The following is a 25,614-nucleotide window of genomic DNA, read 5'->3' on the forward strand; positions in this document are numbered from 1 at the left end:
TCCCCCAAATTTTAGGGGAAAGTAGGGGGTGCGTCTTATAAACCGAATATATGGATTATATACTGCAGGGTCCAGGGAAGGAAGGGGCCACTCTGGAGTGGTGCTGGGGGCTGCTGGGGGGGCTGGTAGAGGCTTGTGAAGCTGTGGGCGGCAGTGTTAGATCTCCTGCACCCGCTCATATAATATGCACAGCCGCTGTCCATAACCATGGTGCTGAAACTGCACCGCGGCGATGGGCTGGGGGAGCTGTGCATATTATCTGCCTGTGCTTACCTTTGATCGCACATGCCCCCTCCCCCTGTGTTAGCTGTGGCCCACATGCTGCTGCCCATAGTAAAATAATAAACTCTTTACTCACCTCCTCCAGCGTGTCTGCCCGGTCTCCCTCCTGCCGCTGTGATCATCAGGCACGCAGAGATATCTCCCTCCTGTCCCGATCACATGACCGGCACTAGAACCAGGAAGTAGGAAGTGCAGGAGACAGGAGGAGCTCAACCCCAAGGAGGGAGACACGAGACAGGACAGTGCTGCAGAAAGTAAGGAAAGAGTTTATTTTACTAAAAGCAGCAGCATGGGGACGAGATCTAACACAGGGGGGCTGTGTGTACCATCCACAGGGGGGCTGTGTGTACCATCCACAGGGGGGCTGTGTGTACCATCCACAGGGGGGCTGTGTGTACCATCCACAGGGGGGCTGTGTGTACCATCCACAGGGGGGCTGTGTGTACCATCCACAGGGGGGCTGTGTGTACCATCCACAGGGGGGCTGTGTGTACCATCCACAGGGGGGCTGTGTGTACCATCCACAGGGGGGCTGTGTGTACCATCCACAGGGGGGCTGTGTGTACCATCCACAGGGGGGCTGTGTGTACCATCCACAGGGGGGCTGTGTGTGCCATCCACAGGGGGGCTGTGTGTGCCATCCACAGGGGGGCTGTGTGTGCCATCCACAGGGGGGCTGTGTGTGCCATCCACAGGGGGGCTGTGTGTGCCATCCACAGGGGGCCGTGTGTGCCATCCACAGGGGGCCGTGTGTGCCATCCACAGGGGGCCGTGTGTGCCATCCACAGGGGGCCGTGTGTGCCATCCACAGGGGGCCGTGTGTGCCATCCACAGGGGGCCGTGTGTGCCATCCACAGAGGGCCTTGTGTGCCAGCCACGGGGGGCTATATTCAATATAAGGTGGCCATATCCAGATTAAGGGGGCTAATTTTAGGATGGGTGGCTATGAGGGACATATACTCTATATGATTTGTTAGACGGACACTGGCATTATAAGACGGACCCCATTTATTAAAAAAATTCTCTATTCCTTCACCAAATTTGGGGGTGCGTCTTATAATCCGGTGCGTCTTATAGAGCGAAAAATACGGTAATTGCTGTTAAACTGATCACTCTTTATGACATTCTGGAGTATATGCAAATTGCCATTAGAAAAACTTAAGCAGTAGACTTTGTAACAATTAATATTTGTAGCATTCTCAAAACTTTTGGCCATGACTGTATTTTCGTGTGAGTTGAAGAGTAATGTAGGCAGCTCTCCATCTTTCCTCAAATAATAATAATAATAATACTAATAATAATACTAATAATAATAACACCCCCCCCCTCTCCACCCCCGTGCCCCTGCTGGGTAGTGACCTTAACACAAACTATTCTGTTACACAACTGATGTTCTGTTGGTCCTCCTCTTACAGCCGGCATGCCTCATGGACTGTGAATGTGCAGCATGGCGCCCGGCCGGGGCAGAGTAACCCCCTCGGAGGAGGGTTTTCCCATCCCCATGCCCTTGTTTGGCAGGCTGAACGATTATGTCACATTATTATCATTATGGCACAACTAACAGTAAACAATCAGTGATGGGAGCAGGAGCAGCAAGAGAAACAGTGTTGTTGCGGTCTCCCTCCGGTGCCACCCTCTTATGTCCGGCGGCCGGCGCCTTGTGCGACTGCACCGGTCACACATCGGTAAAGCCAGCAATGGATTTGACTAAGTACGGAGTTTAATTTGTCTTTTGGGTAGTGACAGATTCCCTGTGCAAACCTGACGGTGAAGAGCATTGCTGGCATAGGTTTTGTTTGCACACAGTGTTATATTTGCTGACAACATGGCAAACTTCATTATAAGTCAGCGAGGTTCACCACGCACCACTGTTACCAGTCTGCAAAAGACAGAAGCCCCAGAGCATGGCCTTTACTTCATGAGGCCTTCAAATTTCTTTCCTAAATCTCAATTCCAGGGAAATATGAAGATCCAGGTCTTACTGCAGTTACCACCCCCCCCAAATTGTTATCCAGGGGGCAGAGTTATGGGGGGAGACCTTGTACTGGAGAGTTGCATTTACTGTCCCCTGTGCCTGTCTATAATGTAGGGGAAAGATTGATACCACACATTTTCATTCCCCATTCGGATCCATTTACACATCCATCTTTCACGTACCAGTTCTATCCATTTTTTCCCCACTGTTATATTATGTGCCCATTATGCTTTATGGGTCTGGTCTGTTCACATGTCCATTTTGCTGGCAGACAAAGCATCTGCAAATAAAAAAAAAAAAAAGCAGAGATATGTTCAATTTTGATCAGATTTGCAGATCAAAATCACCTCTTCAAATGAATTGGTCTGTGAAACAAAAAAAACAAGCAAAAACCGTTTCTCTGATTGTCCAATTGATGTCCATTTTTTTTTACATTTTAATGAAATTAGGGTTTTTGTTCTGCGTTTTGCATGATCCAAAAATAAATACCTGTTCTGTGTGTAGCTGATTAGCATGTTTTCACTGGAAAATTCCTTTAACCTGAACATCTTACCCTAAGGGGCACTTTGCACACTGCGACATCGCAGGTGCGTTGTCGGTGGGGTCAAATTGAAAATGACGCACTTCCGGCATCGCATGCGACATCGCAGTGTGTAAAGGCTGGATGATACGATTAACGAGCGCAAAAGCGTCGTAATCGTATCATCGGTGCAGCGTCGGCGTAATCCATGATTACGCTGACGCGACGGTCCGATGTTGTTCCTCGCTCCTGCGGCATCACACATCGCTGTGTGTGAAGTCGCAGGAGCGAGGAACGTCTCCTACCGGCCTCACTGCGGCTTCCGTAGGATATGCGGAAGGAAGGAGGTGGGCGGGATGTTTACATCCTGCTCATCTCCGCCCCTCCGCTCTGATTGGCTGCCTGCCGTGTGACGTCGCAGTGACGCCGCACGACCCACCCCCTTAACAAGGAGGCGGGTCGCCGGCCACAGGGACGTCGCACGGCAGGTGAGTGTGTGTGTGAAGCTGGCGTAGCGATAACTTTCGCTACGCCAGCTATCACCACATATCGCTGCTGCGACGGGGGCGGGCACTATCGCACTCGGCATCGCAGCATCGGGCTGCGATGTCGTAGTGTGCAAAGCCCGCCTTAGTCTATTACACCATGGGGGTGATTTATGTTAGTCTAATGAGGTAATTATATGTTTATAGACTATAGATAATGTATCAGGGTAGTATTTTACATATTCCGATTTAAAGTATGTATTAAAGGGAATCTGTCAGGAGTTTTTACCTGTGTAATCTGAGGACAGCATGCTGTAGTGGTTAAAAAAGAAAAATCAACTATGCTTCTCTTATCAGGCTCCATGCTGTTGTTTACTTAAAGGGAACCTGTCAGGTCAAATATGCGATCTCATCTACAATCAGGGTGATGTGTGGCCTAGTAAGCCCTTCCTACCCATCCCTGCGTTGTAATATTATGTAATATGAATGTATAAAAACGTTTTATTACTTACATGTTCCCTATGTAAATGATCAGAGGCTCTAGTCCCTGTGGGCGTGATACCATGGATTTACATGACCGACGTCACCGTCAGCTCCTTATTCCGTGCGTGCTTGCCATTCCCGCAGCCTTTTTATCCAGGTGCTTGCTTCTCGCCTTCAGAAAGACTCCTGCTTAAAAGACTCCTGCTTAAAAGACTCCTGCGGCACCGACCATGCGCAGTGCGCATCTGAAACCGAGAAGCAAGCACACAGATAACAAGGCTGCGGGAATGGCAAGCACGCATACGCGGGATCTCAAGGAGCTGACTGACGTCGCTCATGTAAATCCATGGTATCACACCCACAGGGGCATGATACCACTGAAAGCATGCAAACGCCCACAGGTTGATAAGACGCCCAGGGAACTACAGTAGAGCCTCTGATCATTTACATAGGGAACATGTAAGTAATAAAACTTTTTTTTTTTTTTACATTCATATTGCACAATATTACAACACGGATGGGTAGGAAGGGGTTACTAGGCCACACATCACCTTGCTTGTAGGTTACAATGCATAAGAGACCTAACAGGTTCCCTTTATAATAAAGGTTTAATCACTTGGTGATTATCATTTCTCTGACTAGGTGGCTTGTGCCATGTTGTCCTATACGACCCCTCCTTATGACTGACACCTCAATGTCAATGTACAATCTCTATTGAGTACCTGGTGTGGACGGCACAGCTCTATCAGCTCTGCTAAATAAATACATCTAAAACCTCAGATTATGTCAGTACGGTTGCACCCAGTAATCTAAGTAATACATTATTAGATTCAGATCTATTTGCCTACATCATGTTGCTCTCAGATGAGGTAGCAAAAACCTGCTGACAGATTCCCTTTAAAATTCTCAATAATTTTCTTTCCACAGAGTCTCAATTTCTTTAAAAATTTAACATTAATACAGAATTATGACCTCCTGCTCTTATCCTAGGTGCGTGCAGACTACAGGGATAGTAATATATAATTGAGCTATTTTAGGTTTTGAAGCATACAGCGTTTTTCTTTTTCTGAAAAAGACATGTGTTTCGCCATTTTACCAGCGCAGTCACGTAAAAATCTATACTAAAATTTAAAATTTGTAACATACTTTAGGCCTGATTCATCAAAATTGTCATTGAAGGGTTTGTTGGAGTAGAATGCGCCCAATTCGTTTAGAGGTATGTGCTTCATAATAAATTTGGTGCCTCTCAGCTGCAGCGCACCGCCCTAACAAATATACCCCAGCTGTTATGGCGGTAACAAAGCAGGAGGTAAGGTCCTGGAGGTTAGGTATGTGTAATCGAGGCCTAGGTAATGCATGTCTCAAGCAATCTTTACTAGTATGTTACTGAGAATTTGACTGGATTTTGGGTCTGACCAAAAGTGACGTGTCAAGCAGTTTTACTTCAGAATATGGCCTAAAACTGATCATTTGGGGCTTGGAGTGGATTCATCACCACCGGCAATGTTTACACTTGTATTGATGAGGGGGCATGGTACCTAACTTATTTCTTCATAGAATCATAGAATGGTAAAGTTGGACGGGATCTCAAGGCCCATCGGTTCCAACACACTGTGAGTGAATGTTTTCTTAAATCGCCCCAGCTATATTTTTATCCAGTTTCCACTTGAAGATTTCTATTGATGGAGAACTCACCGCCTCCCGCAGTAGCCTGTTCCACTCTCTGCCTGTCCTCACTACCTCCCAGGGTCACCTGTTCCACTCTCTGACTGCCCTCACTGTCAGAAAGATTTCCTAATGTCTAATCTAAATCACCTTCCTTTTTAGTTTCATCCCATTGCGTCTTGTAATTCCTTGTGCTAATGAGAATAGGGTGGTTCCCTCTGCACTGTGACTACCTTTTAGATATTTGTAGACCACTATTAAGTCTCCTCTCAGCCTTCTCTTTTGCAAACTAAACATTCCTAGTTCTTTTAGCCGGTCTTCATAGGACATGGTTTGCAGATATTCTACCTTCTTGGTTGCACTTCTCTGGACTTGTTCCAATATATCGATGTCTTTCTTGCATTGAGACGCCCAGAACTGTACACAGTATTCCAGGTGGGGTCTAACCAGGGCAGAAGAGTATAGGGGTATTATGACCTCTCTTGATCTAGATTCAATGCTTGTCTTGATGCATCCCAGAATTTTGTTGGCCTCTTTACCTGGTGGACTACCCTGTTGGCTCATGTTGAATCTGGGATCTACTGTTATGCCCTGGTCCTTTTCCTCCCATACTATGTATGCTTTTTACATTTCTTTTACCCAGATGTAGGACTTTGCATTTGTCCCTGTTAAACACCATTCTGTTCTCCTCGGCCCATTGTTCGACCGTATCTAGATCCTTTTGAATATGCTCTCTTTCCTCTCTAGTGTTTGCTATTCCTCCTATCTTAGTATCATCTGTAAGTTTTATGAGTTTCCCAGTAATTCCGTAGTCCAGATTTAGAGGTATCGGGCATGACAAGCGCTCGCCTCTGTTTGTCTCGCCACAAATCTTAGTCTGGTCAGGGAGTGGACTAAGATTTCTGTCTTAACCCTGCTGTTCTGTTCGGGTCCATATGACCCGAAAAGAAATTTGAGACCCTGCAGATTATTTATTATGCAGATCTGAAACTTGTGATTAATTGACTTTTCCTCATTTGAGGGGTTCTTACTATGAGTGTTGTGTTTTGTTTTTTTTGTTTGTTACACTTCTACTGTTCGGATCAATATGACCCAATAACATTTTTTACTGTTCAACAGGTCACTAATTATTTCTGCCTGCAAATTGTATTTGTTTTCCTGTGTACTTCATCTCATTATTCAAAATGGTGGAGGTTTCACTGTTCTTATCAGTAAGAGAAAGAGCTGAATCAGGGTATGCGTGTTGTTCTCGATTTGACTCATGGACTAAAAGGAGAAAATGTCACATGTGACAACTTTTTCACATCCTACCAACTGGGCCAGATGTTGCGAAAAAGACAACTTACCATGAGGGCGCCTATAAGGAAAAACAAGCCAGAACTGCCGCAAGGTATCCCTAGTAAAAGAGATGTGTATAGTTCTACTTTTTATTTTACTGGAGATACAACAGTTGTGTCTTACGTTCCCAAAAAACCCAAACGGGTCATTCTAATGAGCACAATGCACCCTGACAATGCAATAAGTAATCGAGAAGACAGAAAGCTGGACATGATATTAGATTATAATTCCACAAAAGGGGCAGTTGATACTCTAGATCAGAGGTTCCTAACCTTTCTGACCATGAGAGCCACAATCGGCTCTGAAAGAGGGTCGCGAGCCACATCCAGCTACCACCCCCTCACAGTAGTGACACCCAGAGACCCCATTACCAGTATAATGACAGCCAAACCTTTTTCACATAAATCACCACACCGAGGTAGTATACCAAGATCCTGGGGTTCCAATCTTACGCCCATTCAGATCTGCTCTTCTGTTTGAGGCTACTCACAAAAGTCACCATTTGGAGACCTGCTCTTCATAGTTCTATGATAAAGCTGGTGCTTATGCTTGATGACAGCCATGAGCCACACATCATGGGCCTGCGAGCCACATGTGGCTCCTGAGCTACAGGTTGGGGACCCCTGCTCTAGATCAAGCAATATCAACATACACATGCAAACTCAAAACCAATTGGTGGCCAATGATTAAATTTTACAACCTTGTGGATGTTTCTGCATACAATGCATTTGTTTTATGGAGGGAAATTGACCCCAAATGGAAAAAATAAGCTGCATATAAGAAGAATATGTCTCGAAGAAATAGGAAAATCCCTAGTCAGGCTGTATATCGAAGCCAGAAAAGTAAACTCCAAAAGTGAAGGATTAGCAACCATTGTGATTGGTGGCCAGCAGCAAGAAAGAGACTCCACGGCCTCCACCAGCACAGCTACGATACACACGGCCTCCACCAGCACAGCTACGATACCCACAGCCTCCCCCAGCACAGCTACGATACCCACGGCCTCCCCCAGCACAGCTACGATACCCACGGCCTCCCCCAGCACAGCTGCGATACCCACGGCCTCCCCCAGCACAGCTACGATACCCACGGCCTCCCCCAGCACAGCTACGATACCCACGGCCTCCCCCAGCACAGCTACGATACCCACGGCCTCCCCCAGCACAGCTACGATACCCACGGCCTCCCCCAGCACAGCTACGTTGCCCACGGCCTCCCCCAGCACAGCTACGATACCCACGGCCTTCCCCAGCACAGCTACGATACCCACGGCCTGCCCCAGCACAGCTACGATACCCACGGCCTCCACCAGCACAGCTACGATACCCACGGCCTCCACCAGCACAGCTACGATACCCACGGCCTCCCCCAGCACAGCTACGATACCCACGGCCTCCCCCAGCACAGCTACGATACCCACGGCCTCCCCCAGCACAGCTATGATACCCACGGCCTTCCCCAGCACAGCTACGATACCCACGGCCTCCACCAGCACAGCTGCGATACCCACGGCCTCCCCCAGCACAGCTATGATACCCACGGCCTTCCCCAGCACAGCTACGATACCCGCGGCCTCCACCAGCACAGCTATGATACCCACGGCCTCCACCAGCACAGTTACCAGCTACAAAGTGGACATAATTGCAAACAGCCCGTGTAACCTTTCTCTGGAAAAAATAAATAAAAATTTAAGTTTAATTTCATTTTTCATTTTCTTTTTGATCAACCCTGTTCACATACAGTTTAATAATGAAATAGGCATTCAAATAAAACACAGTAGCTAAAAATCAAGATTTTAATAGGTTGGGTCTAGTGTTGGGCGAGTAGTTAACTATTCGTACTTGCTATGCTGTTAGCGAGTACTGTCCGCTACTCGCATATTCGTTATGAGTAGTGGGCGCAATGTAAGTAAATGGGAAATACTTGCTAAGTAGCGAGTAACCCGAAAGCTGTACTATTCACTACTCGCACGAAAAGTATGGCTTTCGGGCTACTTGCCACTTAGCGAGTATTTCCTATTGACTCACATTGCGCTGGCTACTCGTAACAAATATGCGAGTAGCAGTCAGTACTCGCTAACAGCATAGCAAGTACGAATAGTTAACTACTCGCCCAACACTAGTCAGGTCATATTGACCCGAAACTGTACAAGTGTAAGTAAATGCAAACAGAACAGCAGGGTTAAGGAACACCAGAGCATGCTGTAAACTAGAGGAGCTATGGTGTCACACCCATGTCTTGCCCCCAGCTCCATTTTGGCAGAGCTGGGAATTGTGACGTGAAAAGTATTTGAGACATCTGTGTGAAATGTATCTTTTAGAATAAGTAACGTTGTTTTTGATATTTGATAAGTGTATTGTGTCAAATACTTCTCATACATAGGGGGTGGGTGTCCTATGTCTGCTCAGGGGCCCACCAGGGAATTCACCTTTCCCATGGTTGGCCAGTGCAAGTCTGCATACGAGGAAGTTGCGAGCAGCCAAATATCACACGGATGTCCTTGGCTCTGTAGACTCACTTCTGTATGTCACATTATACATCCTCTTTTGACCACAGTCAATAACTTATCTGAGCTTTAGCAACACTGGCTATTATAGGAGACAGTAAATAGTTAATTGCTGCTTCTGCTGTTTATTACCTGCTTGCCGGCAAGTTGTGACACGTGCACTGTAATTAGAGGCATCGTCGCCTCATATGGTGAATTAGGAGGGACAGTGGAAAAAACCCAACAGAACCAGGATGGCATCTGTGTTCTAATTTTTGACGGCCAAGTTTTTTAGGAGAGGATTGACGAGATCTTGTGGTTTTTTTTTTTTTCTTATTTGTGGATGATAAAAAAACGTCCTCGAACTATATGTATGGATGTGATATAGGGTTAAGCTAGTTGCAGTTATGTATTCTCTAGAGGACACATCAGCTACCATGTTTCCCTGAAGATAAGACACTGTCTTACGTTATTTTTTGCCCTGATACATACGCTAGGGCTTATTTTCGGAATAGGGTATATTTTCATGGAAGCACAGGTTGGGGGTAAGTTAACACCCCAGAAAATTCAGACACCATCCTAGGGAAATTGTACTTGCCAGACCCCAGACATTTGCGTCTCTCCCAGCAGGTCCTTGTGTGCTCCAAGTGTTCCTCCCCTGCTTCCGTCCGGCGCTCGTACACACACACACACACACACACACACACACACACACACACACACACGCCGACTCGGTGCCATCTTCGTGGCCGCAGCTGGGTGTTGCACATATCAGAAGACTCGGTCGGCAGCTCCGGAACTGAGCTTTTCCAGCCACCTTCTGACTGCCCCGGAATGAGCTAATCGGCGGAGGTGCTGGGTATCGGACCTCAGCCGATCAGATATTGATGACCTATCCTAAGGATAGGCCATCAGTGTTTAAGTAGTGGACAATCTCTTTAATTCTCCTCCAGATGAAGGCAAGTCACTAATACACGCATTGAAATCCTGGTAGGGCGGGGACAGCTCCCAGCTCTGCTGCACTCAATTCTGAGATAAAGTCAGAACGGCTGCACCCTGTAATCTAAGGTAAACATGGTTAGTCTCAGAATCTCTTTGCCTATTTTATGCTGCTTTCAGATGAAGTAGCCAAAACCTGGTGACAGATTCCTTTTAATTGTATTTTTCCATCTTGCTCAATCACGTATTTGTATACATCATGGTTGTGTTCCCTCACTGGCTGCTTTAAACTATACTTATGTCGCGGGCGGGGAGGAGGGTGTCAGCACACCGCGCTCACCCCTTCTGCTCGGGTCCGGCAGTTGCTCAGTGGTGGCTCGAGCGGTGGGCCGGATCCCGGGGTGTCTCGAGCGACACTCCTCGCCCGTGAGTGAAAGGGGGTGTTTGTTGGGTGTGGGGATTGTTATAGTTCGTGACGCCACCCACGGTTGTGGTGATTGCACCACCCCTGCTCAGTGTGGGGGTCCCGGGGATGGTGATGCGGAGCAGCCAGGTGTTGTGTTGCCCCTCCGTGGGTAGGGGTTGGTGATCCCGGGGCCCGGTGATGAGATGTAAAGTGTAGGGCCTGGAGGGCGCAGGGACGCGGGGGCAGCGCTGTGCCTTGCGGCACTATGGTACTCACTCAGCCTGACACACGGACACAGTTTGTACGGTAAACCAACGGCTGGTAGGACGGTCCCACAGACGGCTGCACCTGCACTCCCGGTAGGTGACGGTGATGTCCCTCTTCCTTGCACCTGTGTTGACTGATGGTAGCGGTGGATTCCCTCCGGTTACCCGCTCCCCGACTGCAATCTGGGCCGGAGGAGCTCTACACTTTGCCCGCAGGCGCTGGCCCTGAGAAACTGGTGCCGTGGCGGTGGCGGTGTCTCTCCAATACGGGTTGGGCTGTTGCCTTCAATCGGGACTTGGTTGTTGGGGGATCTGCGTCCCCGTCACTGACGGATTTGGCAAATCTGGCGACTCCTAGCCTTGCCGGGGTCCGAGAGGCCCCTGCCCTGGTGCTGACTGTCCTTCGGAACACTGCTCCAGACCACCGGGCACACAGCCAACGGGGTCCTTCCAGGAACTTCCAAACGGTCCCCCTCCAGACAGTCACCGCCGTTGCTGACCTTGCTGTTCTGGCCCTCACAAAGCTGGACCCTTCAGGCTGTCTTTCTCTTCCGTCACTTTACTTGCTTTTCCTCCTTTTCCACTTTCCTTCCTTTCCCTGCTTGTTTACTCCTTCACTTGGCTCCTTACACTTGCCCTGCCTGGGCTTTCTGCTGTTTACTCAAGCTCGTCCCTGAGCTATCTGCCTGGTTTCTTCCTGCCTCCAGTGTTGTGAGCTCCTTGGTGGGCGGAGCCAACCGCCTGGCCCACCCCCTGGTGTGCATCATCAACCTCTGGAGGAAGGCAACAAGGATTTGTGGTTAGCTGTGATGTGCCTACCTGGAGTGTGGGGTGTGGTGGTGTGTGACCTGTGTCCCCTGGCTTGCCCAGGGCGACACATTCCCCCTTAGCAAAATGCAGACCGTCCGCGGGCTGCCGTCCTACACCGGTTTTATTTTTCTATAAAAAGGGGATAACAGGGTTAAGCAAAACATAAATACATTTTTAATCAAAACTCTTCCCAAGACGGGAGGCACATTTACTTAAACGTTGCAACGGTATACGGTCACGGTTTCCGCTCTCTCCCACCCAAGCAACCTGGCCCTGATGCTGCCCCTAAAACCCAGGCAGCACCCCTTGACCCACAGTCCAGCACAAGTTACCCGAGCGGGATCTGTCCTTCCCCTCCAGAGGGTGGCCACCGGTTCCTTTGGTGGCTGGGCCCTGGCCTGCTCTGCTCAGGGCCCTCCCTCCAACCTGCCTCTCCGGAGACGGTATAGCGGAAACGGTAACGGTACCCAACATATTTACAAGCCACTTAACGTTTGTGGTGCCCTGCTAGTTCACGGGCTTGTCCATGGATAGTTCCCATGCAAATTAAACTTAAACGGTCCCCACGGGGACAACGGTGCCGGCTACTGCCGGTTGCAAATCAACACACAAATCAGGTGAAGTACTCGGTATCATTTTCATTTTCCTTATCATTTCAGAACTTTTTCAAAACTTTTTCAAACAAACAATAAACTTCAGTGATGGTCCCAACGGGGACGGTGCAGCGGGCATCCGCTGCCCTACTCCGGCTCCTCTGCTAAGGCGAACCCATCCTCTGCCACCAGCACACCAAACAGGCACTGACATGCCTGCTGTGACAGTGGTACCCGGTACCCATTTCCACCGGTACGCGGGGTATGATAAACCACGGGGTCCCCCACATAGCGGGAGTGCTCAATTGCTCCTTCAGCCGCAACAGCGGACCTGGAGCTGGGGCAGGAGTCGTCATCTCTTAGTCCTGCGTCAGGCGGGTTGCCGCCAGCTGCCGCAGCCTCCAGGCCTCCAGTATCCAACACCTCAGACCCTTCTACGGTAGCACAGGGCAGCAGATTAGGCGAGCTTACACGAAGGCGCTGCATAAATAACGGTAAGGATGATGTATAAGCCGAAACTAGGCCGGGCCCCTCAGCCGCAGCGGCCGGTCCAGGTAGGACATAGGGACGTGGGTCACCAGTCGGTTCTGCTACATCCATTTCCCCTCCGTACCTCGGGGCAGTTGTAATCAGCTCCTCCACCTTGTTGGTCCACTGCTCCAGCATCCGGAAGATCTGATCCTGCTGACGCTGGTGAAACTGTATCACCCGGGCCTTCATCCAGGCCACGGTCCCGGGCTCAGGGTCTGGCACAGTCTCTATTGGGACGTCTGGCACCACGCTGTTAAGGGGCCGCGGTTCTAGCGGTTCCCCTTGGGGCACTTCAGGGCCGTCCTGGACGTCTGCAGCCGGCTGATCCGCCGGAGCGGCTGGGCAGGGTATCGCTACCGATTGGGCAGGTAGCGGGCCTAATGGCGGGGCGGCAGCAACTATCACGGGTAGCGGGGAGAGAGGCAGGGTGAGCGGAAGCCGGCCGGGCCCCTCAGCTCCAACGGCCGATCCTTCAGGAATACAGGGGCGTGGGTCGCTTACCCGCTCCTCCAAATCCTCTTCCGCCTCGCGTCTCCACATAGCAGCCACCACGTCCGCCATGTCGGTCTCCCACTCCTCCAGGAGGAGTTGCATCTGGGCCTGCAGACGGTTACTCAGCGGGACGGTCCGGTCCCTCAACCACGTCGCCGTGCCGGGCGCAGGGGCTTCTTCGTTGGGAGCTGGGTGGTACATCTTGGCACTCGTGCCTTCCAGGAACTGGGTATCTTTGCAGAGTCCTGGCGTCCCTGCTCTTATAGCCGCGGCTACATGCGGCCAGCCGCCATCGCGTCCCCCTTAGCTCTTTCCGGCCCCTCCTCTCTCGGGGCGGGGTTTTGGCCTTCGCGCCTCTACTGCTCGAGAAGACGCTCGAGCGGGAACTTTTTGCGCCAAAGATGGCGGCTTCTGAAATTTTTCTGCCGGATGCCTCCGGCGGTAACAAGGCGCACCTCTACCTGACGGCAGAGCGGTAAGATCCTGTTCGTGACGCCAAGTTGTCGCGGGCGGGGAGGAGGGTGTCAGCACACCGCGCTCACCCCTTCTGCTCGGGTCCGGCAGTTGCTCAGTGGTGGCTCGAGCGGTGGGCCGGATCCCGGGGTGTCTCGAGCGACACTCCTCGCCCGTGAGTGAAAGGGGGTGTTTGTTGGGTGTGGGGATTGTTATAGTTCGTGACGCCACCCACGGTTGTGGTGATTGCACCACCGCTGCTCAGTGTGGGGGTCCCGGGGATGGTGATGCGGAGCAGCCAGGTGTTGTGTTGCCCCTCCGTGGGTAGGGGTTGGTGATCCCGGGGCCCGGTGATGAGATGTAAAGTGTAGGGCCTGGAGGGCGCAGGGACGCGGGGGCAGCGCTGTGCCTTGCGGCACTATGGTACTCACTCAGCCTGACACACGGACACAGTTTGTACGGTAAACCAACGGCTGGTAGGACGGTCCCACAGACGGCTGCACCTGCACTCCCGGTAGGTGACGGTGATGTCCCTCTTCCTTGCACCTGTGTTGACTGATGGTAGCGGTGGATTCCCTCCGGTTACCCGCTCCCCGACTGCAATCTGGGCCGGAGGAGCTCTACACTTTGCCCGCAGGCGCTGGCCCTGAGAAACTGGTGCCGTGGCGGTGGCGGTGTCTCTCCAATACGGGTTGGGCTGTTGCCTTCAATCGGGACTTGGTTGTTGGGGGATCTGCGTCCCCGTCACTGACGGATTTGGCAAATCTGGCGACTCCTAGCCTTGCCGGGGTCCGAGAGGCCCCTGCCCTGGTGCTGACTGTCCTTCGGAACACTGCTCCAGACCACCGGGCACCCAGCCAACGGGGTCCTTCCAGGAACTTCCAAACGGTCCCCCTCCAGACAGTCACCGCCGTTGCTGACCTTGCTGTTCTGGCCCTCACAAAGCTGGACCCTTCAGGCTGTCTTTCTCTTCCGTCACTTTACTTGCTTTTCCTCCTTTTCCACTTTCCTTCCTTACCCTGCTTGTTTACTCCTTCACTTAGCTCCTTACACTTGCCCTGCCTGGGCTTTCTGCTGTTTACTCAAGCTCGTCCCTGAGCTATCTGCCTGGTTTCTTCCTGCCTCCAGTGTTGTGAGCTCCTTGGTGGGCGGAGCCAACCGCCTGGCCCACCCCCTGGTGTGCATCATCAACCTCTGGAGGAAGGCAACAAGGATTTGTGGTTAGCTGTGATGTGCCTACCTGGAGTGTGGGGTGTGGTGGTGTGTGACCTGTGTCCCCTGGCTTGCCCAGGGCGACACACTTACTTTACTTAGATATACTTGGCTGTACTATCTACTTATATCTGTGTATCTCTTTGGCTTGGTGTATGTTACATGTTGTTTTGTGATGTAACCCATTGGATGACTCATTTTTTTTTATCTTTTATTGTTTTATTTCCCTATAAATTTTTTTTATTCCTATTGGACTCTTGGTTCTATGTGCCCTATATTTTTTTGTAGGTTTACAATTATGTTGTGCTGAACCACCATTACCTTCCATGTTTATACTTTGGTTTTAATATTTAGTTGACTTTTATTTAACATTTTAATTTTTATGCTTTTTACTATGTGTCCCTATTAGCAGGCAGCTCTTTTACCTGTCTGCTATGCGATGAGCACAGAGCCAGGCACCTCCTCAATTTGTGATGTGACTGGCTCAAGTTTCAGTATGACCTACTGAACCGGCCTAATGTCTTACGGCCCACGCATTGATAATTTCCTGAATGCTGGATCCCCTTTCTTCTTAGGCGCTATTTCATCTCAGCACTATGTATCACAAATCACCTTGTTTGTTTTCTAGGTCTTTCTGCAAGCAGCGGGCAGCCATTGAAAAGGAATATGGTCAGGTAAGATGGGGTGACTATTGTGATCATTTTCGGGGTATAAGAACTTAATCACATAAAAATTTTTCTTGTTTATATTTTTTTTTTTTTTGTAAAACAGACATTGGACAGACCCAAACAAGTCAAAAAGGCTAACTGTGCATACTTTTTTTTTTTTTATTATTTTTGTAGGGCGCGTATGGCATTATGACTCTTAAATCGCCACCCCGGCATTTTTTTTTTAAATTTACCCCTTCAGTGGTATTGATAATTTCTATTCCCTACCTGTAGTAAAATACTTACCACCCACCATATCCTGCTTTTTCCAGCGCCGCTACTGTCCCAGTCTATCATCCTGTGACCGCAGCTTCTGACTTATAGGAAATCACTGCTAATGATCACAAGCTCTCACTGTAAGTCTATGAGGGCCTCGTTCTGGCTCTCATAGACTTACATTGAATAGTGACTTCCAGATGGCCCAGCAAACACTGCAGCGATCTGGCTAGTCCTGATTAACAGGACTGGAGTGGTGCTGAGAACAGCAGAAGACGGCGACCGGTAAGTTTTGTTTTACTACAAGCTGGGAACATACATTAACAATACCTCACCGGGAGTTGAATAATTTAAAAAAAAATAAATAAAATGCTGAAGTGGTGCTCTAAATGATCAATTTCAGTGTTGTGGTCACAATTGCAAGCCACTTAGCACAACTATATATATATATATATATATATATATATATATATATATATATATATAATATATATATATATATATATATATATATATATATATATATATATATATATATATATATATAAATGTGTGTATGTATATGTATATGTTCAGTTCTGGGTGCATATTGCTAATCCCTGCCTAACTGTCCCAGCATCTAGTAGCATAGATAAAGAGATCTTTAGAAAAAGTATTTATTGAGCACAGGGACTAGTCGCCACAACATTAGTTCCTGCACTAATTCCGCCCTTTTAGCATGTTAGCGTGCCCACAGGGGCGTGCTAACATGCTATTCAATGTCCATGGCCCACCATAATTATCGCCAGTGAGCATGTACCTGTGTCCGTTGTCACCGCCTCAGTTGGCTAGCTTAGGCTCAGTGTCTATGGATCAGAATGCCCCGTACTTCCGGTCATGCGCACTGAGGCCGGGTGTACACCTCCCAGCTTTAGGGAGGTTTAGTGTGCATGACCGGCAGTGCAGTGACTTCTGATCCATGCGCACTGAGCCTAAGCATAGCGTCTGAGGCGGTGCAACAGGTACAAGTATGCACACCACTGCCAATGATGATGCTGGGCCATGGGCATTGAATAGCATGTTAGCAGGCCACTGTGGGTGTGCTAACATGCGAAGAGGGCGGAATGAGCTCAGGAAGTAACGCCCGTGCGACTAGTCCCTGGCCTCATTAGCATATCATAAAGGATCTTTAGAAATACTTTTTCTAAAGATCTCTTTATCTATGCTAGTGTATACAGGGACAGTTAGGCAGGGATTAGCAATATGCACCCAGAACTGCTCGTGGTGCTGGGTGCATATTGCACCTCACAGGTTCCCTTTAAATTTGATTTAGATGACTGTCACACTTTTGTTGATTCACTTGTTTAGATGATGGGAAAGATTATTTTATTTTTACCCTGAAGCAGCACAGAGTATTTCCCAAAATTACTGTTGTGATATTGTAGTAAGTCACAATTTAGTAGCCCCCCCCCCCATGACCTTCTAGGAGGGTCTGTCAGAAAGTTTTGCATTGACTTCCATTATGCTCGTTACTTGAGATGAGCACTGGAGAATTACAAATTACTCGAGTCGAGTAACGAGCGCCCAAGCATTTTAGTTCTCGCCCATCCCTAGTTTTTACACGTGACGGGCTCCATAGTGGCTATCCAATAGTGGACAACCCCATTTAAGGCCACATCTTACAAGGGTTAAAATTAGCTAATTTTTAGAGCTCAAATTTTAAAGTAAATACGGATAAATTACAATAGGTCCCTCCGGACTGTGTCACCCCGGTGAGACTGTAAATAGACTTTAGAGAATGCGATAAAGCGAATGGCGTGAATATGACATTAGAGTGGTGTTTACTCATCAGTCAGCATACAGAACAGCAGCCACAAACCATGGGATGAATAAGAAGCTCTTGTGACATTAGGAAACTGCTTACCACGCACATTAAAATTCCCTTTAACATCGGATAGATCCGTCTAACAGACACAATAAAACTACTTTGAAGTTCAATAAAAGTGACTAATAATTGTGTGTTGGCACACAGCTCACAAATGGATCCTGTCCAAAGGAAATATAAAGTAGGCTCTTCATTACTTGCCAATAAATCTTCTATCTTTAAATGAATCCTTCATTACATAGCTGTGGTCTGTTTATCACATCCTGACATTATAGCTAAGTGTGCGCGATTATATAGTTAAAAAAAATGTTTCCTTTGTGCTAATAAAAAGTTGTACTCAATGTTTTTGCCATCAGACGTTAAAAACGAGCACTGTAACTTCTGTGCAGTCTTTACAGCAGTTGTGTGATCTCAGTCCATAAGTCTGCAGTCATTCTATGTGTCACTCTGTTTGACTGCAAACTTATGAATCCTTACATTGTGCGCATTGTACACTGTGAGGATTCACCGGTGTCAGCGCCAGGAATGGCTGCTTTATGACCCCAAGTATGTGTGGCGCCACTGAGGCTTCAGTCGCCACAGGCTACTGCACCTCACTTAAGGTGCACTGTTCATCTCGGGTAAGGAAGGGGTTAATCACTGGTGTTTCCACATTCCACCTTACATACCGCGTAGGAGCCTTCTAACTGGGGGTCTGGACTAGGGTAGGCGGGGGGTGGTCATCCCGATACATGGGACTTTCTCGGTCGCTAGGACAACCACCTGAGGGGCTGGCACCACTTTGGGTAGAAGTAGGAGCAACACTGACACAAACTTCAGTCAAGTCGGGACTACAGTTCTGGCAACATGACACCAGCATCTTCCTTCTTTCTTCTTTACGGGACCTGTGGCTTGGAGTGAGAGCTCAGCCCACGTTCCTCACTTCCACAGGGGCAACTCTTAGCCACCTCCATTTGGAAATGTCTTTTCCTATCTCCAACTTATCCGGGATTGGCTGGGGCCGATCACGGCGCTGACAGGTATCTCCTGGGTAAACCAGGACTGTGAGTAAAGAAACCTTGAACCCACAGAGACTGTGTCTGCCTATCATTGCCGTCGCCCCGCGCTTTGGTGCCCACCATCACTACCACCCTCATCATCCTCACCGGGGCCCACTCCACCTGTGGGGAGCAGAAACATTTTAGCTGCTATAACCATCTGCTTCGGAGAACAGCGACAGCAGCGGCGGCTATTCCCTGGCCACGTACTGCTTGTGGTGTCACGAGACAAATTCACCATAATTACCCTTCCTCCATTATTTATTGTACACCTCGGGGCCACGAAACCGGGCAAGGGCCACCCATGACATTCCCAGACCCGACATCACCGAGCCCGGCAACGAGTAAAGTTAACCCCTTGCCTCATGGATGCTACATATGCGATATGCAAACTCCTATCCAGAATCCAACTAGATGGATGCGGCCTCACTCAGTGCACTTACATTGAGCTTGGTCGCATACTCGTGGCCATGTGAATACTCATATACTTGCTCTGCCACCGGTGAATCCGCACAGTGCGCTCAATGTTGGGATTCATATGTCTGCAGTCGCATAGAGCGACACATAGAGTGACTGCAGACTTATGGATTTAAACTGGATAAACCCTTTAAAATAGACCCAGCCACGACACATATTCAATGCTCTTACTGAGGGAATAAGATTGTTGGTCCAAATCTCGCGATACATCCTCCCTTCAATACGGTGCAGTCATCCTGTCTCCTTTGCAAAAAAGCACCCCCAAAGTATTATGTTTTGACCCCCATGCTTCATTGTTGAGATGAGGTTCTTGGGGTTGTACTTAACCTTCTTCTTCCTCCAAAAATGGTGAGTGTTGTGCCAGTTCTCTTCAGGTCACTGACCAGGTCCGCCCCTGTAGTTCTGGACTGATTCCTGACCTTTCTCAGAATCTTCCTTATCCCATGAGGCAAAATCGTGCTTTGAGCCCAAGGCCGAAAAAATTGACAGTCCTCTTGTGTTTCTTCCATTTTGTAATAATTGCGCCAACAATTGTTGCCTTTTCACCAAGCTGCTTGCCTAATGTCCTGTAACCCATCCCAATCTTGTGCAGGTCTACAATTTTGTCCCTGGTGACCTTAGACATCTCTTTGGTTTTCGTCATTGTGGAGAGATTGGAGTGTGATTGAGTGTGTGGACAGGTTTTTTTATACAGGTAACGGCATCAAACAGATGCACACAGGTAATGAGTTCAGAGTAGGAGGGTTTCTTAAAGAAAAAATATCAGGTGTGTGAGAGCCAGAATTCTTGCTGGCTGGTAGGTGATCAAATACTTATTTCATGCAATAAAATACAAATTAATTTTTTAAGAATCATACGATGTGATTTCAGGATTTTTTTATTCAGTCTGTCACAGTTGAAGTGTACCTAAGATAAAAATTACAGACTTCTTCATTCTTTGTAGATGAGAAAACTTACAAAATTGGCAGTGTATCAGATGTTTCTTTTCCCCACTGTATAAACCTCTCTTTCCCTATACTAATTAGGGCCTTGACTAGTTGAAGGGGCATTGTTTCCTCAGACTAGTTGACCCATTTTCCAACATTTTACCACTGTGGGCATGATAATATGATTTCCACGAGCCGGCGTCCCGACCAGCTAATGGAAATCTTGCGCATGCTCGCTACCTATTTGGGCCACCTCAGTGCGCTATTGAAGCAGGGCGGACGCTTCCTGATTTCTTCTATGTCACTTTGGGATAATGTCCCACTCAGCCAGCACCTCCTCTTATATCTCAGTGCAAACCTCTTCTTTCCATCTACTACACTTCATTGTGCATGGACAGAATTCTGCGAGAGTCATGAGAAAAGCACAAATTCATGAAGAATTTGTGGCATTGTAGACGTTTGAAGTCCAACATTGTCTGTCCATTATTGCCTTTATCATCTTCAGTACCATGATTGGTATCATGTATAGTATCATTGGCACTAATTTTGTGGGTGTCTCTGTTACTAGAGCCCCATAAATGTCGGTTTGTGTAATGTCACTACATGTGAAAAGACAAGACGGCTAAAGAATAAGGTTTATTGGGTTGGTTTTATTGGTTTCCTCAGCCAGATGTGGTTTACAAAGCTGAAGGCCTCTTTAGATTTTTAACCTAGAAATAGAAGTCTACCCTGAGAAAACTGTTTCTTGTGTTTCCTGCTAATTGAACCAGGCCCCTAGTGAAGCCTTCACAGCGTCTCCACTGTTACTGTAATAGTAGGGGTGAATGTGTTTTATATTTATAATTGATATAGAGAAAACCCTGTGGTCATGCCACCCACTTCTTTACCACTTGCATTGCTAGGTGGATCTCATTGACCTCACCCTTGGGCAGATAAAAGTGGTACTTAATACTAGCAGGATATGGGTTGAGTAGTCTTTGCTACACCAAATAAAAAAAATAATTAAGAACTTTCAAAAATCTTTGCGTAGATCAATAGTGCAGGCGATTATAAGAAGCTTGGTAATATATCTTAACCGAGAAATTTGCTTCCTTCACCTCTAATCTGCCACTTCTTCTTCTGCCTCCGAAACATGTCATCCATTTTTAAAAACCGCTCAATTCCATCTTGCTCAGAAAAGATTCACTGTAGGCTCAATGTGACATAGAGTATTTTACTCTATGAGGTTGGGAGGAGAAGTAAGGAGCAGAGAGCGGAAACAGGCAAAGGGAATCATAGAAAGATTGTGGGGAGCTTTCTGACAAGTCTTTAATCTTACTCCAGAACTAATTCCTATCCAGGCAGCTGTATAATGTTTTCCTGTTGGTTTTCGCTATGTGCTAAAAAAAAAAATAATAATTGAAGAGCGGGAATCCTTTTCTGTGTGCCGTGTATGGCAGTGACCACTGAAGCTTTTCTCCTTCCCCAGCTCTTAAGCCTGCTTTACACACTTCAATAGATCTTTCAATCCGTCGTCGGGGTCAAGTTGTAAGTGACGCACATCCGGCATTGTTCGTGATGTATTTGCGTGTGAAACCTACATGCGATCGATATTGAACGAAAATACGGTGATCGCATACACGTCGTTTATTCCTCATACATTGGACGTTTAGTAGTACGAAACTAGTCAATTGTAACGTGTGACATCCCTCATACGATTTTGGTGTCTGATGCTATGTGCGCAGGTGTGCGCTCCGGACCGCAGCTTAAAAAAGGTCTGCTTCAGAGCGCAGCTGAAAAGCTGCGTTCTGAAGCGCCTCACAATGTCTGTCATTCACTAATCTCTGTCAGTCCGTCACTATCTCTGTCCCTCTCTCTCTGTCCATGTCAGTCTATCCCCCTCTCTCATATACTCACCAATCCCCGATCCCCGGCGCTGCACGGCATTCACACTGCTCCGGCGGCTTTTACTGTTTTGAAAAAGCCGGCCGCCCATTAAACAATCTCGTATTCCCTGCTTACCCCGCCCACCGGCGCCTATGATTGGTTACAGTGAGACACGCCCCCCACGCTGAGTGACAGGTGTCACACTGCACCCAATCACAGCAGCCGGTGGGCGTGTCTATACTGTGTAGTGAAATAAATAAATAAATAATTAAAAAAAACGGCGTGCGGTTCCCCCCAATTTTAATACCAGCCAGATAAAGCCATACGGCTGAAGGCTGGTATTCTCAGGATGGGGAGCTCCACGTTATGGGGAGCCCCCCACCCTAACAATATCAGCCAACAGCCGCCCAGAATTGCCGCATACATTATATGCGACAGTTCTGGGGCTGTACCCGGCTCTTCCCGATTTACCCTGGTGCGTTGGCAAATCGGGGTAATAAGGAGTTATTGGCAGCCCATAGCTGCCAATAAGTCCTAGATTAATCATGTCAGGCGTCTATGAGACACCTTCCATGATTAATCTGTAAATTACAGTAAATAAACACACACACCCGAAAAAATCCTTTATTGGAAATAAAAAACACACACACATTCCCTGGTTCACCACTTTAATCAGCCCCAAAAAGCCCTCCATGTCCGGCGTAATCCAGGATGGTCCAGCGTCGCATCCAGCGCTGCTGCATGGAGGTGACCGGAGCTGCAGCAGACACAGCCGCTCCGGTCACCTCCACGCAGCTAATGAAGACAGCCGCGCGATCGGCTGATCTGTCACTGAGGTTACCCGCTGTTACTGGATCCAGCGGTGGCCGCGGGTAACCTCAGTGACAGATCAGCCGATCGCGCGGCTGTCTTCATTAGCTGCGTGGAGGTGACCGGAGCGGCTGTGTCTGCTGCAGCTCCGGTCACCTCCATGCAGCAGCGCTGGATGCGACGCTGGACCATCCTGGATTACGCCGGACATGGAGGGCTTTTTGGGGCTGATTAAAGTGGTGAACCAGGGAATGTGTGTGTGTTTTTTATTTCCAATAAAGGATTTTTTCGGGTGTGTGTGTTTATTTACTGTAATTTACAGATTAATCATGGAAGGTGTCTCATAGACGCCTGACATGATTAATCTAGGACTTATTGGCAGCTATGGGCTGCCAATAACTCCTTATTACCCCGATTTGCCAACGCACCAGGGTAAATCGGGAAGAGCCGGGTACAGCCCCAGAACTGTCGCATATAATGTATGCGGCAATTCTGGGCGGCTGTTGGCTGATATTGTTAGGGTGGGGGGCTCCCCATAACGTGGAGCTCCCCATCCTGAGAATACCAGCCTTCAGCCGTATGGCTTTATCTGGCTGGTATTAAAATTGGGGGGAACCGCACGCCGTTTTTTTTAATTATTTATTTATTTATTTCACTACACAGTATAGACACGCCCACCGGCTGCTGTGATTGGGTGCAGTGTGACACCTGTCACTCAGCGTGGGGGGCGTGTCTCACTGTAACCAATCATAGGCGCCGGTGGGCGGGGTAAGCAGGGAATACGAGATTGTTTAATGGGCGGCCGGCTTTTTCAAAACAGTAAAAGCCGCCGGAGCAGTGTGAATGCCGTGCAGCGCCGGGGATCGGGGATTGGTGAGTATATGAGAGAGGGCTGCTCAATTCACTTACTCAGGGGATTAGCGGTCACCGGTGAGTCTTCACAGGTGACCGCTAATCAGGACGCGGCACAGACAGAGCCGCGGCATGACAATGAAGTCGGGTGAGGTTCACCCGAGTTCATTCTGACAGTGCGGCTCTGTCTGTGTCTGCTGTCATTTGCCATTCACCGCTGCTACATGGCTGTCTGTGTCTGCTGTCAGCGGCCATGTAGCAGAGCTGAATGGCAGATGACATAGTAAAAACGCATCTCTACATTACACACGCTTGGCAAGTCAATAAATAAAAAAAAAAAAGGGTGCCCAATGCATACGTCACAGAACACATGATCTAAAGGATCGCACACAAAATTGATCAATTTAACATAGACTACTAACGCTCGTGTGACAGCAAATGAACGACCAATGTGCAATCTCATTAGATCGCATATGCAACCTGGGCGTGTCACATCGCATACGAGATCGCAGACCTAATTGTAAGGTGTAAAGCTGGCTTTAGTGAATTAAAAGTTACAAATAGATCTTGCAGAGGCGAAAACTAGTGAAAATACAGAATTTAAAGTATCCATTTAAAAACGGCTCCCATCTATTTTGCCCTGAAAAGATTGACTGCAAGCGCAATGTGACATTGCCTATTATACTCTATGGGGTGGGGAGGAGAAGTGAGGAGCAGGGGGAGGAAACGGGTTAAGGGATACTTAGAAAGATTGTGGGGAGCTTTCTGACAAGTCTTTTATCTCACTCCAGACCTGATTCATATCCAGGCATCTGAGCCCTGCTGTATGATATTATTCATGTTGCTGTTGATTTTTTCTGTGTGGAATGCCTATGGCGTCTCATTCTGACGTTCCATAGACTTATATTGTAACAGACAGTTCCAGGTCACGTAGAGCGCAGTGTGATCCGGGCAATCACCAGAGGGGGATGATGTCACTGAGTAGAGTAGAAGAGTGGTGCTGGTCACTGGGTAGTTTGTCAGTAGGTGACTAGATTAATACACTCACACTATAGTACATGCACATGCACATATTTAATTAAATAAAAAAAGGTAGTGGGAGGGCTTCTTTAAGTAACTCATTTTTCTACGGACAAAAATCACCATTATTATCTGCCTATTTTGGTGTAATATTGGTTTTATACTTCCCTCCTGTCCTCTAGTGATCACTTCCCATTAATTCTGAAGTGACTTAAATCCCTTTGGGATCTGACTGGCATTGAATAAAAACCCACATTTCTGAGTCGACGTATGCTCGTATTTGATGGAGATTTTTTTCTAAAATTTTTAGGACAATTGAAAATCCACCAGATTTATTGATAGCTGTTCATCTTTTAATACAGTTCACTCCAAAGATCTTTTGCTATCTATATAAAATGAAGGTCTTAAAGGTTCTGTCACCTAAATCATGGTATTCAAGATTCTACTGGAGACTATAGCCAGAGACCAGACTAGTCCAATGCCCCCACGGCCGGCCCCTCTCAGCGCCGTACTAGATGATTGACAGGTCTCTCGCTATAGGAGACACCTATCAGTCACCTATAAAGGCTCTTGAGAAGACTGTTGGGGGCAGTGCTGGACTAGTCTTGTCCACATGAGGGCTATAGTCCACAGCAGGCTCTTTAATTACTTGCTGACCGCCCAAAGACAAATTTCAGAGTAGTCCATGTACGTACTACTGTGTAGTGGTAATATGAAACATGACTGCATAGTAGAGCAGTTACACGTAAATGCGGGAGCAGGGAACCAGCTTTGTCACCGGTGGACTCCCCATAGATAAGGCAGAGATGGTTTGTTACCCTCTCTGCCTTTCTAATGTTTGTATACACAGCACTGAACAAGTGTTGTTTATACAGTAATAAGCGCTAACTGCTCTTACTCCTCT

At 48.0% G+C, this 25,614-nt stretch overlaps 1 protein-coding gene across 1 annotated transcript in view; it reads left to right on the plus strand.

Moving 5' to 3' along the window:
• The window catches only part of FCHSD1 (FCH and double SH3 domains 1), a 231,530-nt gene that overhangs the window by 63,304 nt on the left and 142,612 nt on the right, over nucleotides 1–25,614 (plus strand). Inside the window, exon 3 of the mRNA XM_075344397.1 lies at nucleotides 15,564–15,609. Within this exon, the coding sequence (XP_075200512.1) occupies nucleotides 15,564–15,609 (46 nt within the window). The remainder of the gene's footprint in view (nucleotides 1–15,563; nucleotides 15,610–25,614) is intronic.

Source organism: Anomaloglossus baeobatrachus, chromosome 4 (genome assembly GCF_048569485.1).
Source record: "Anomaloglossus baeobatrachus isolate aAnoBae1 chromosome 4, aAnoBae1.hap1, whole genome shotgun sequence".
NCBI classification, from domain to species: domain Eukaryota; kingdom Metazoa; phylum Chordata; class Amphibia; order Anura; family Aromobatidae; genus Anomaloglossus; species Anomaloglossus baeobatrachus.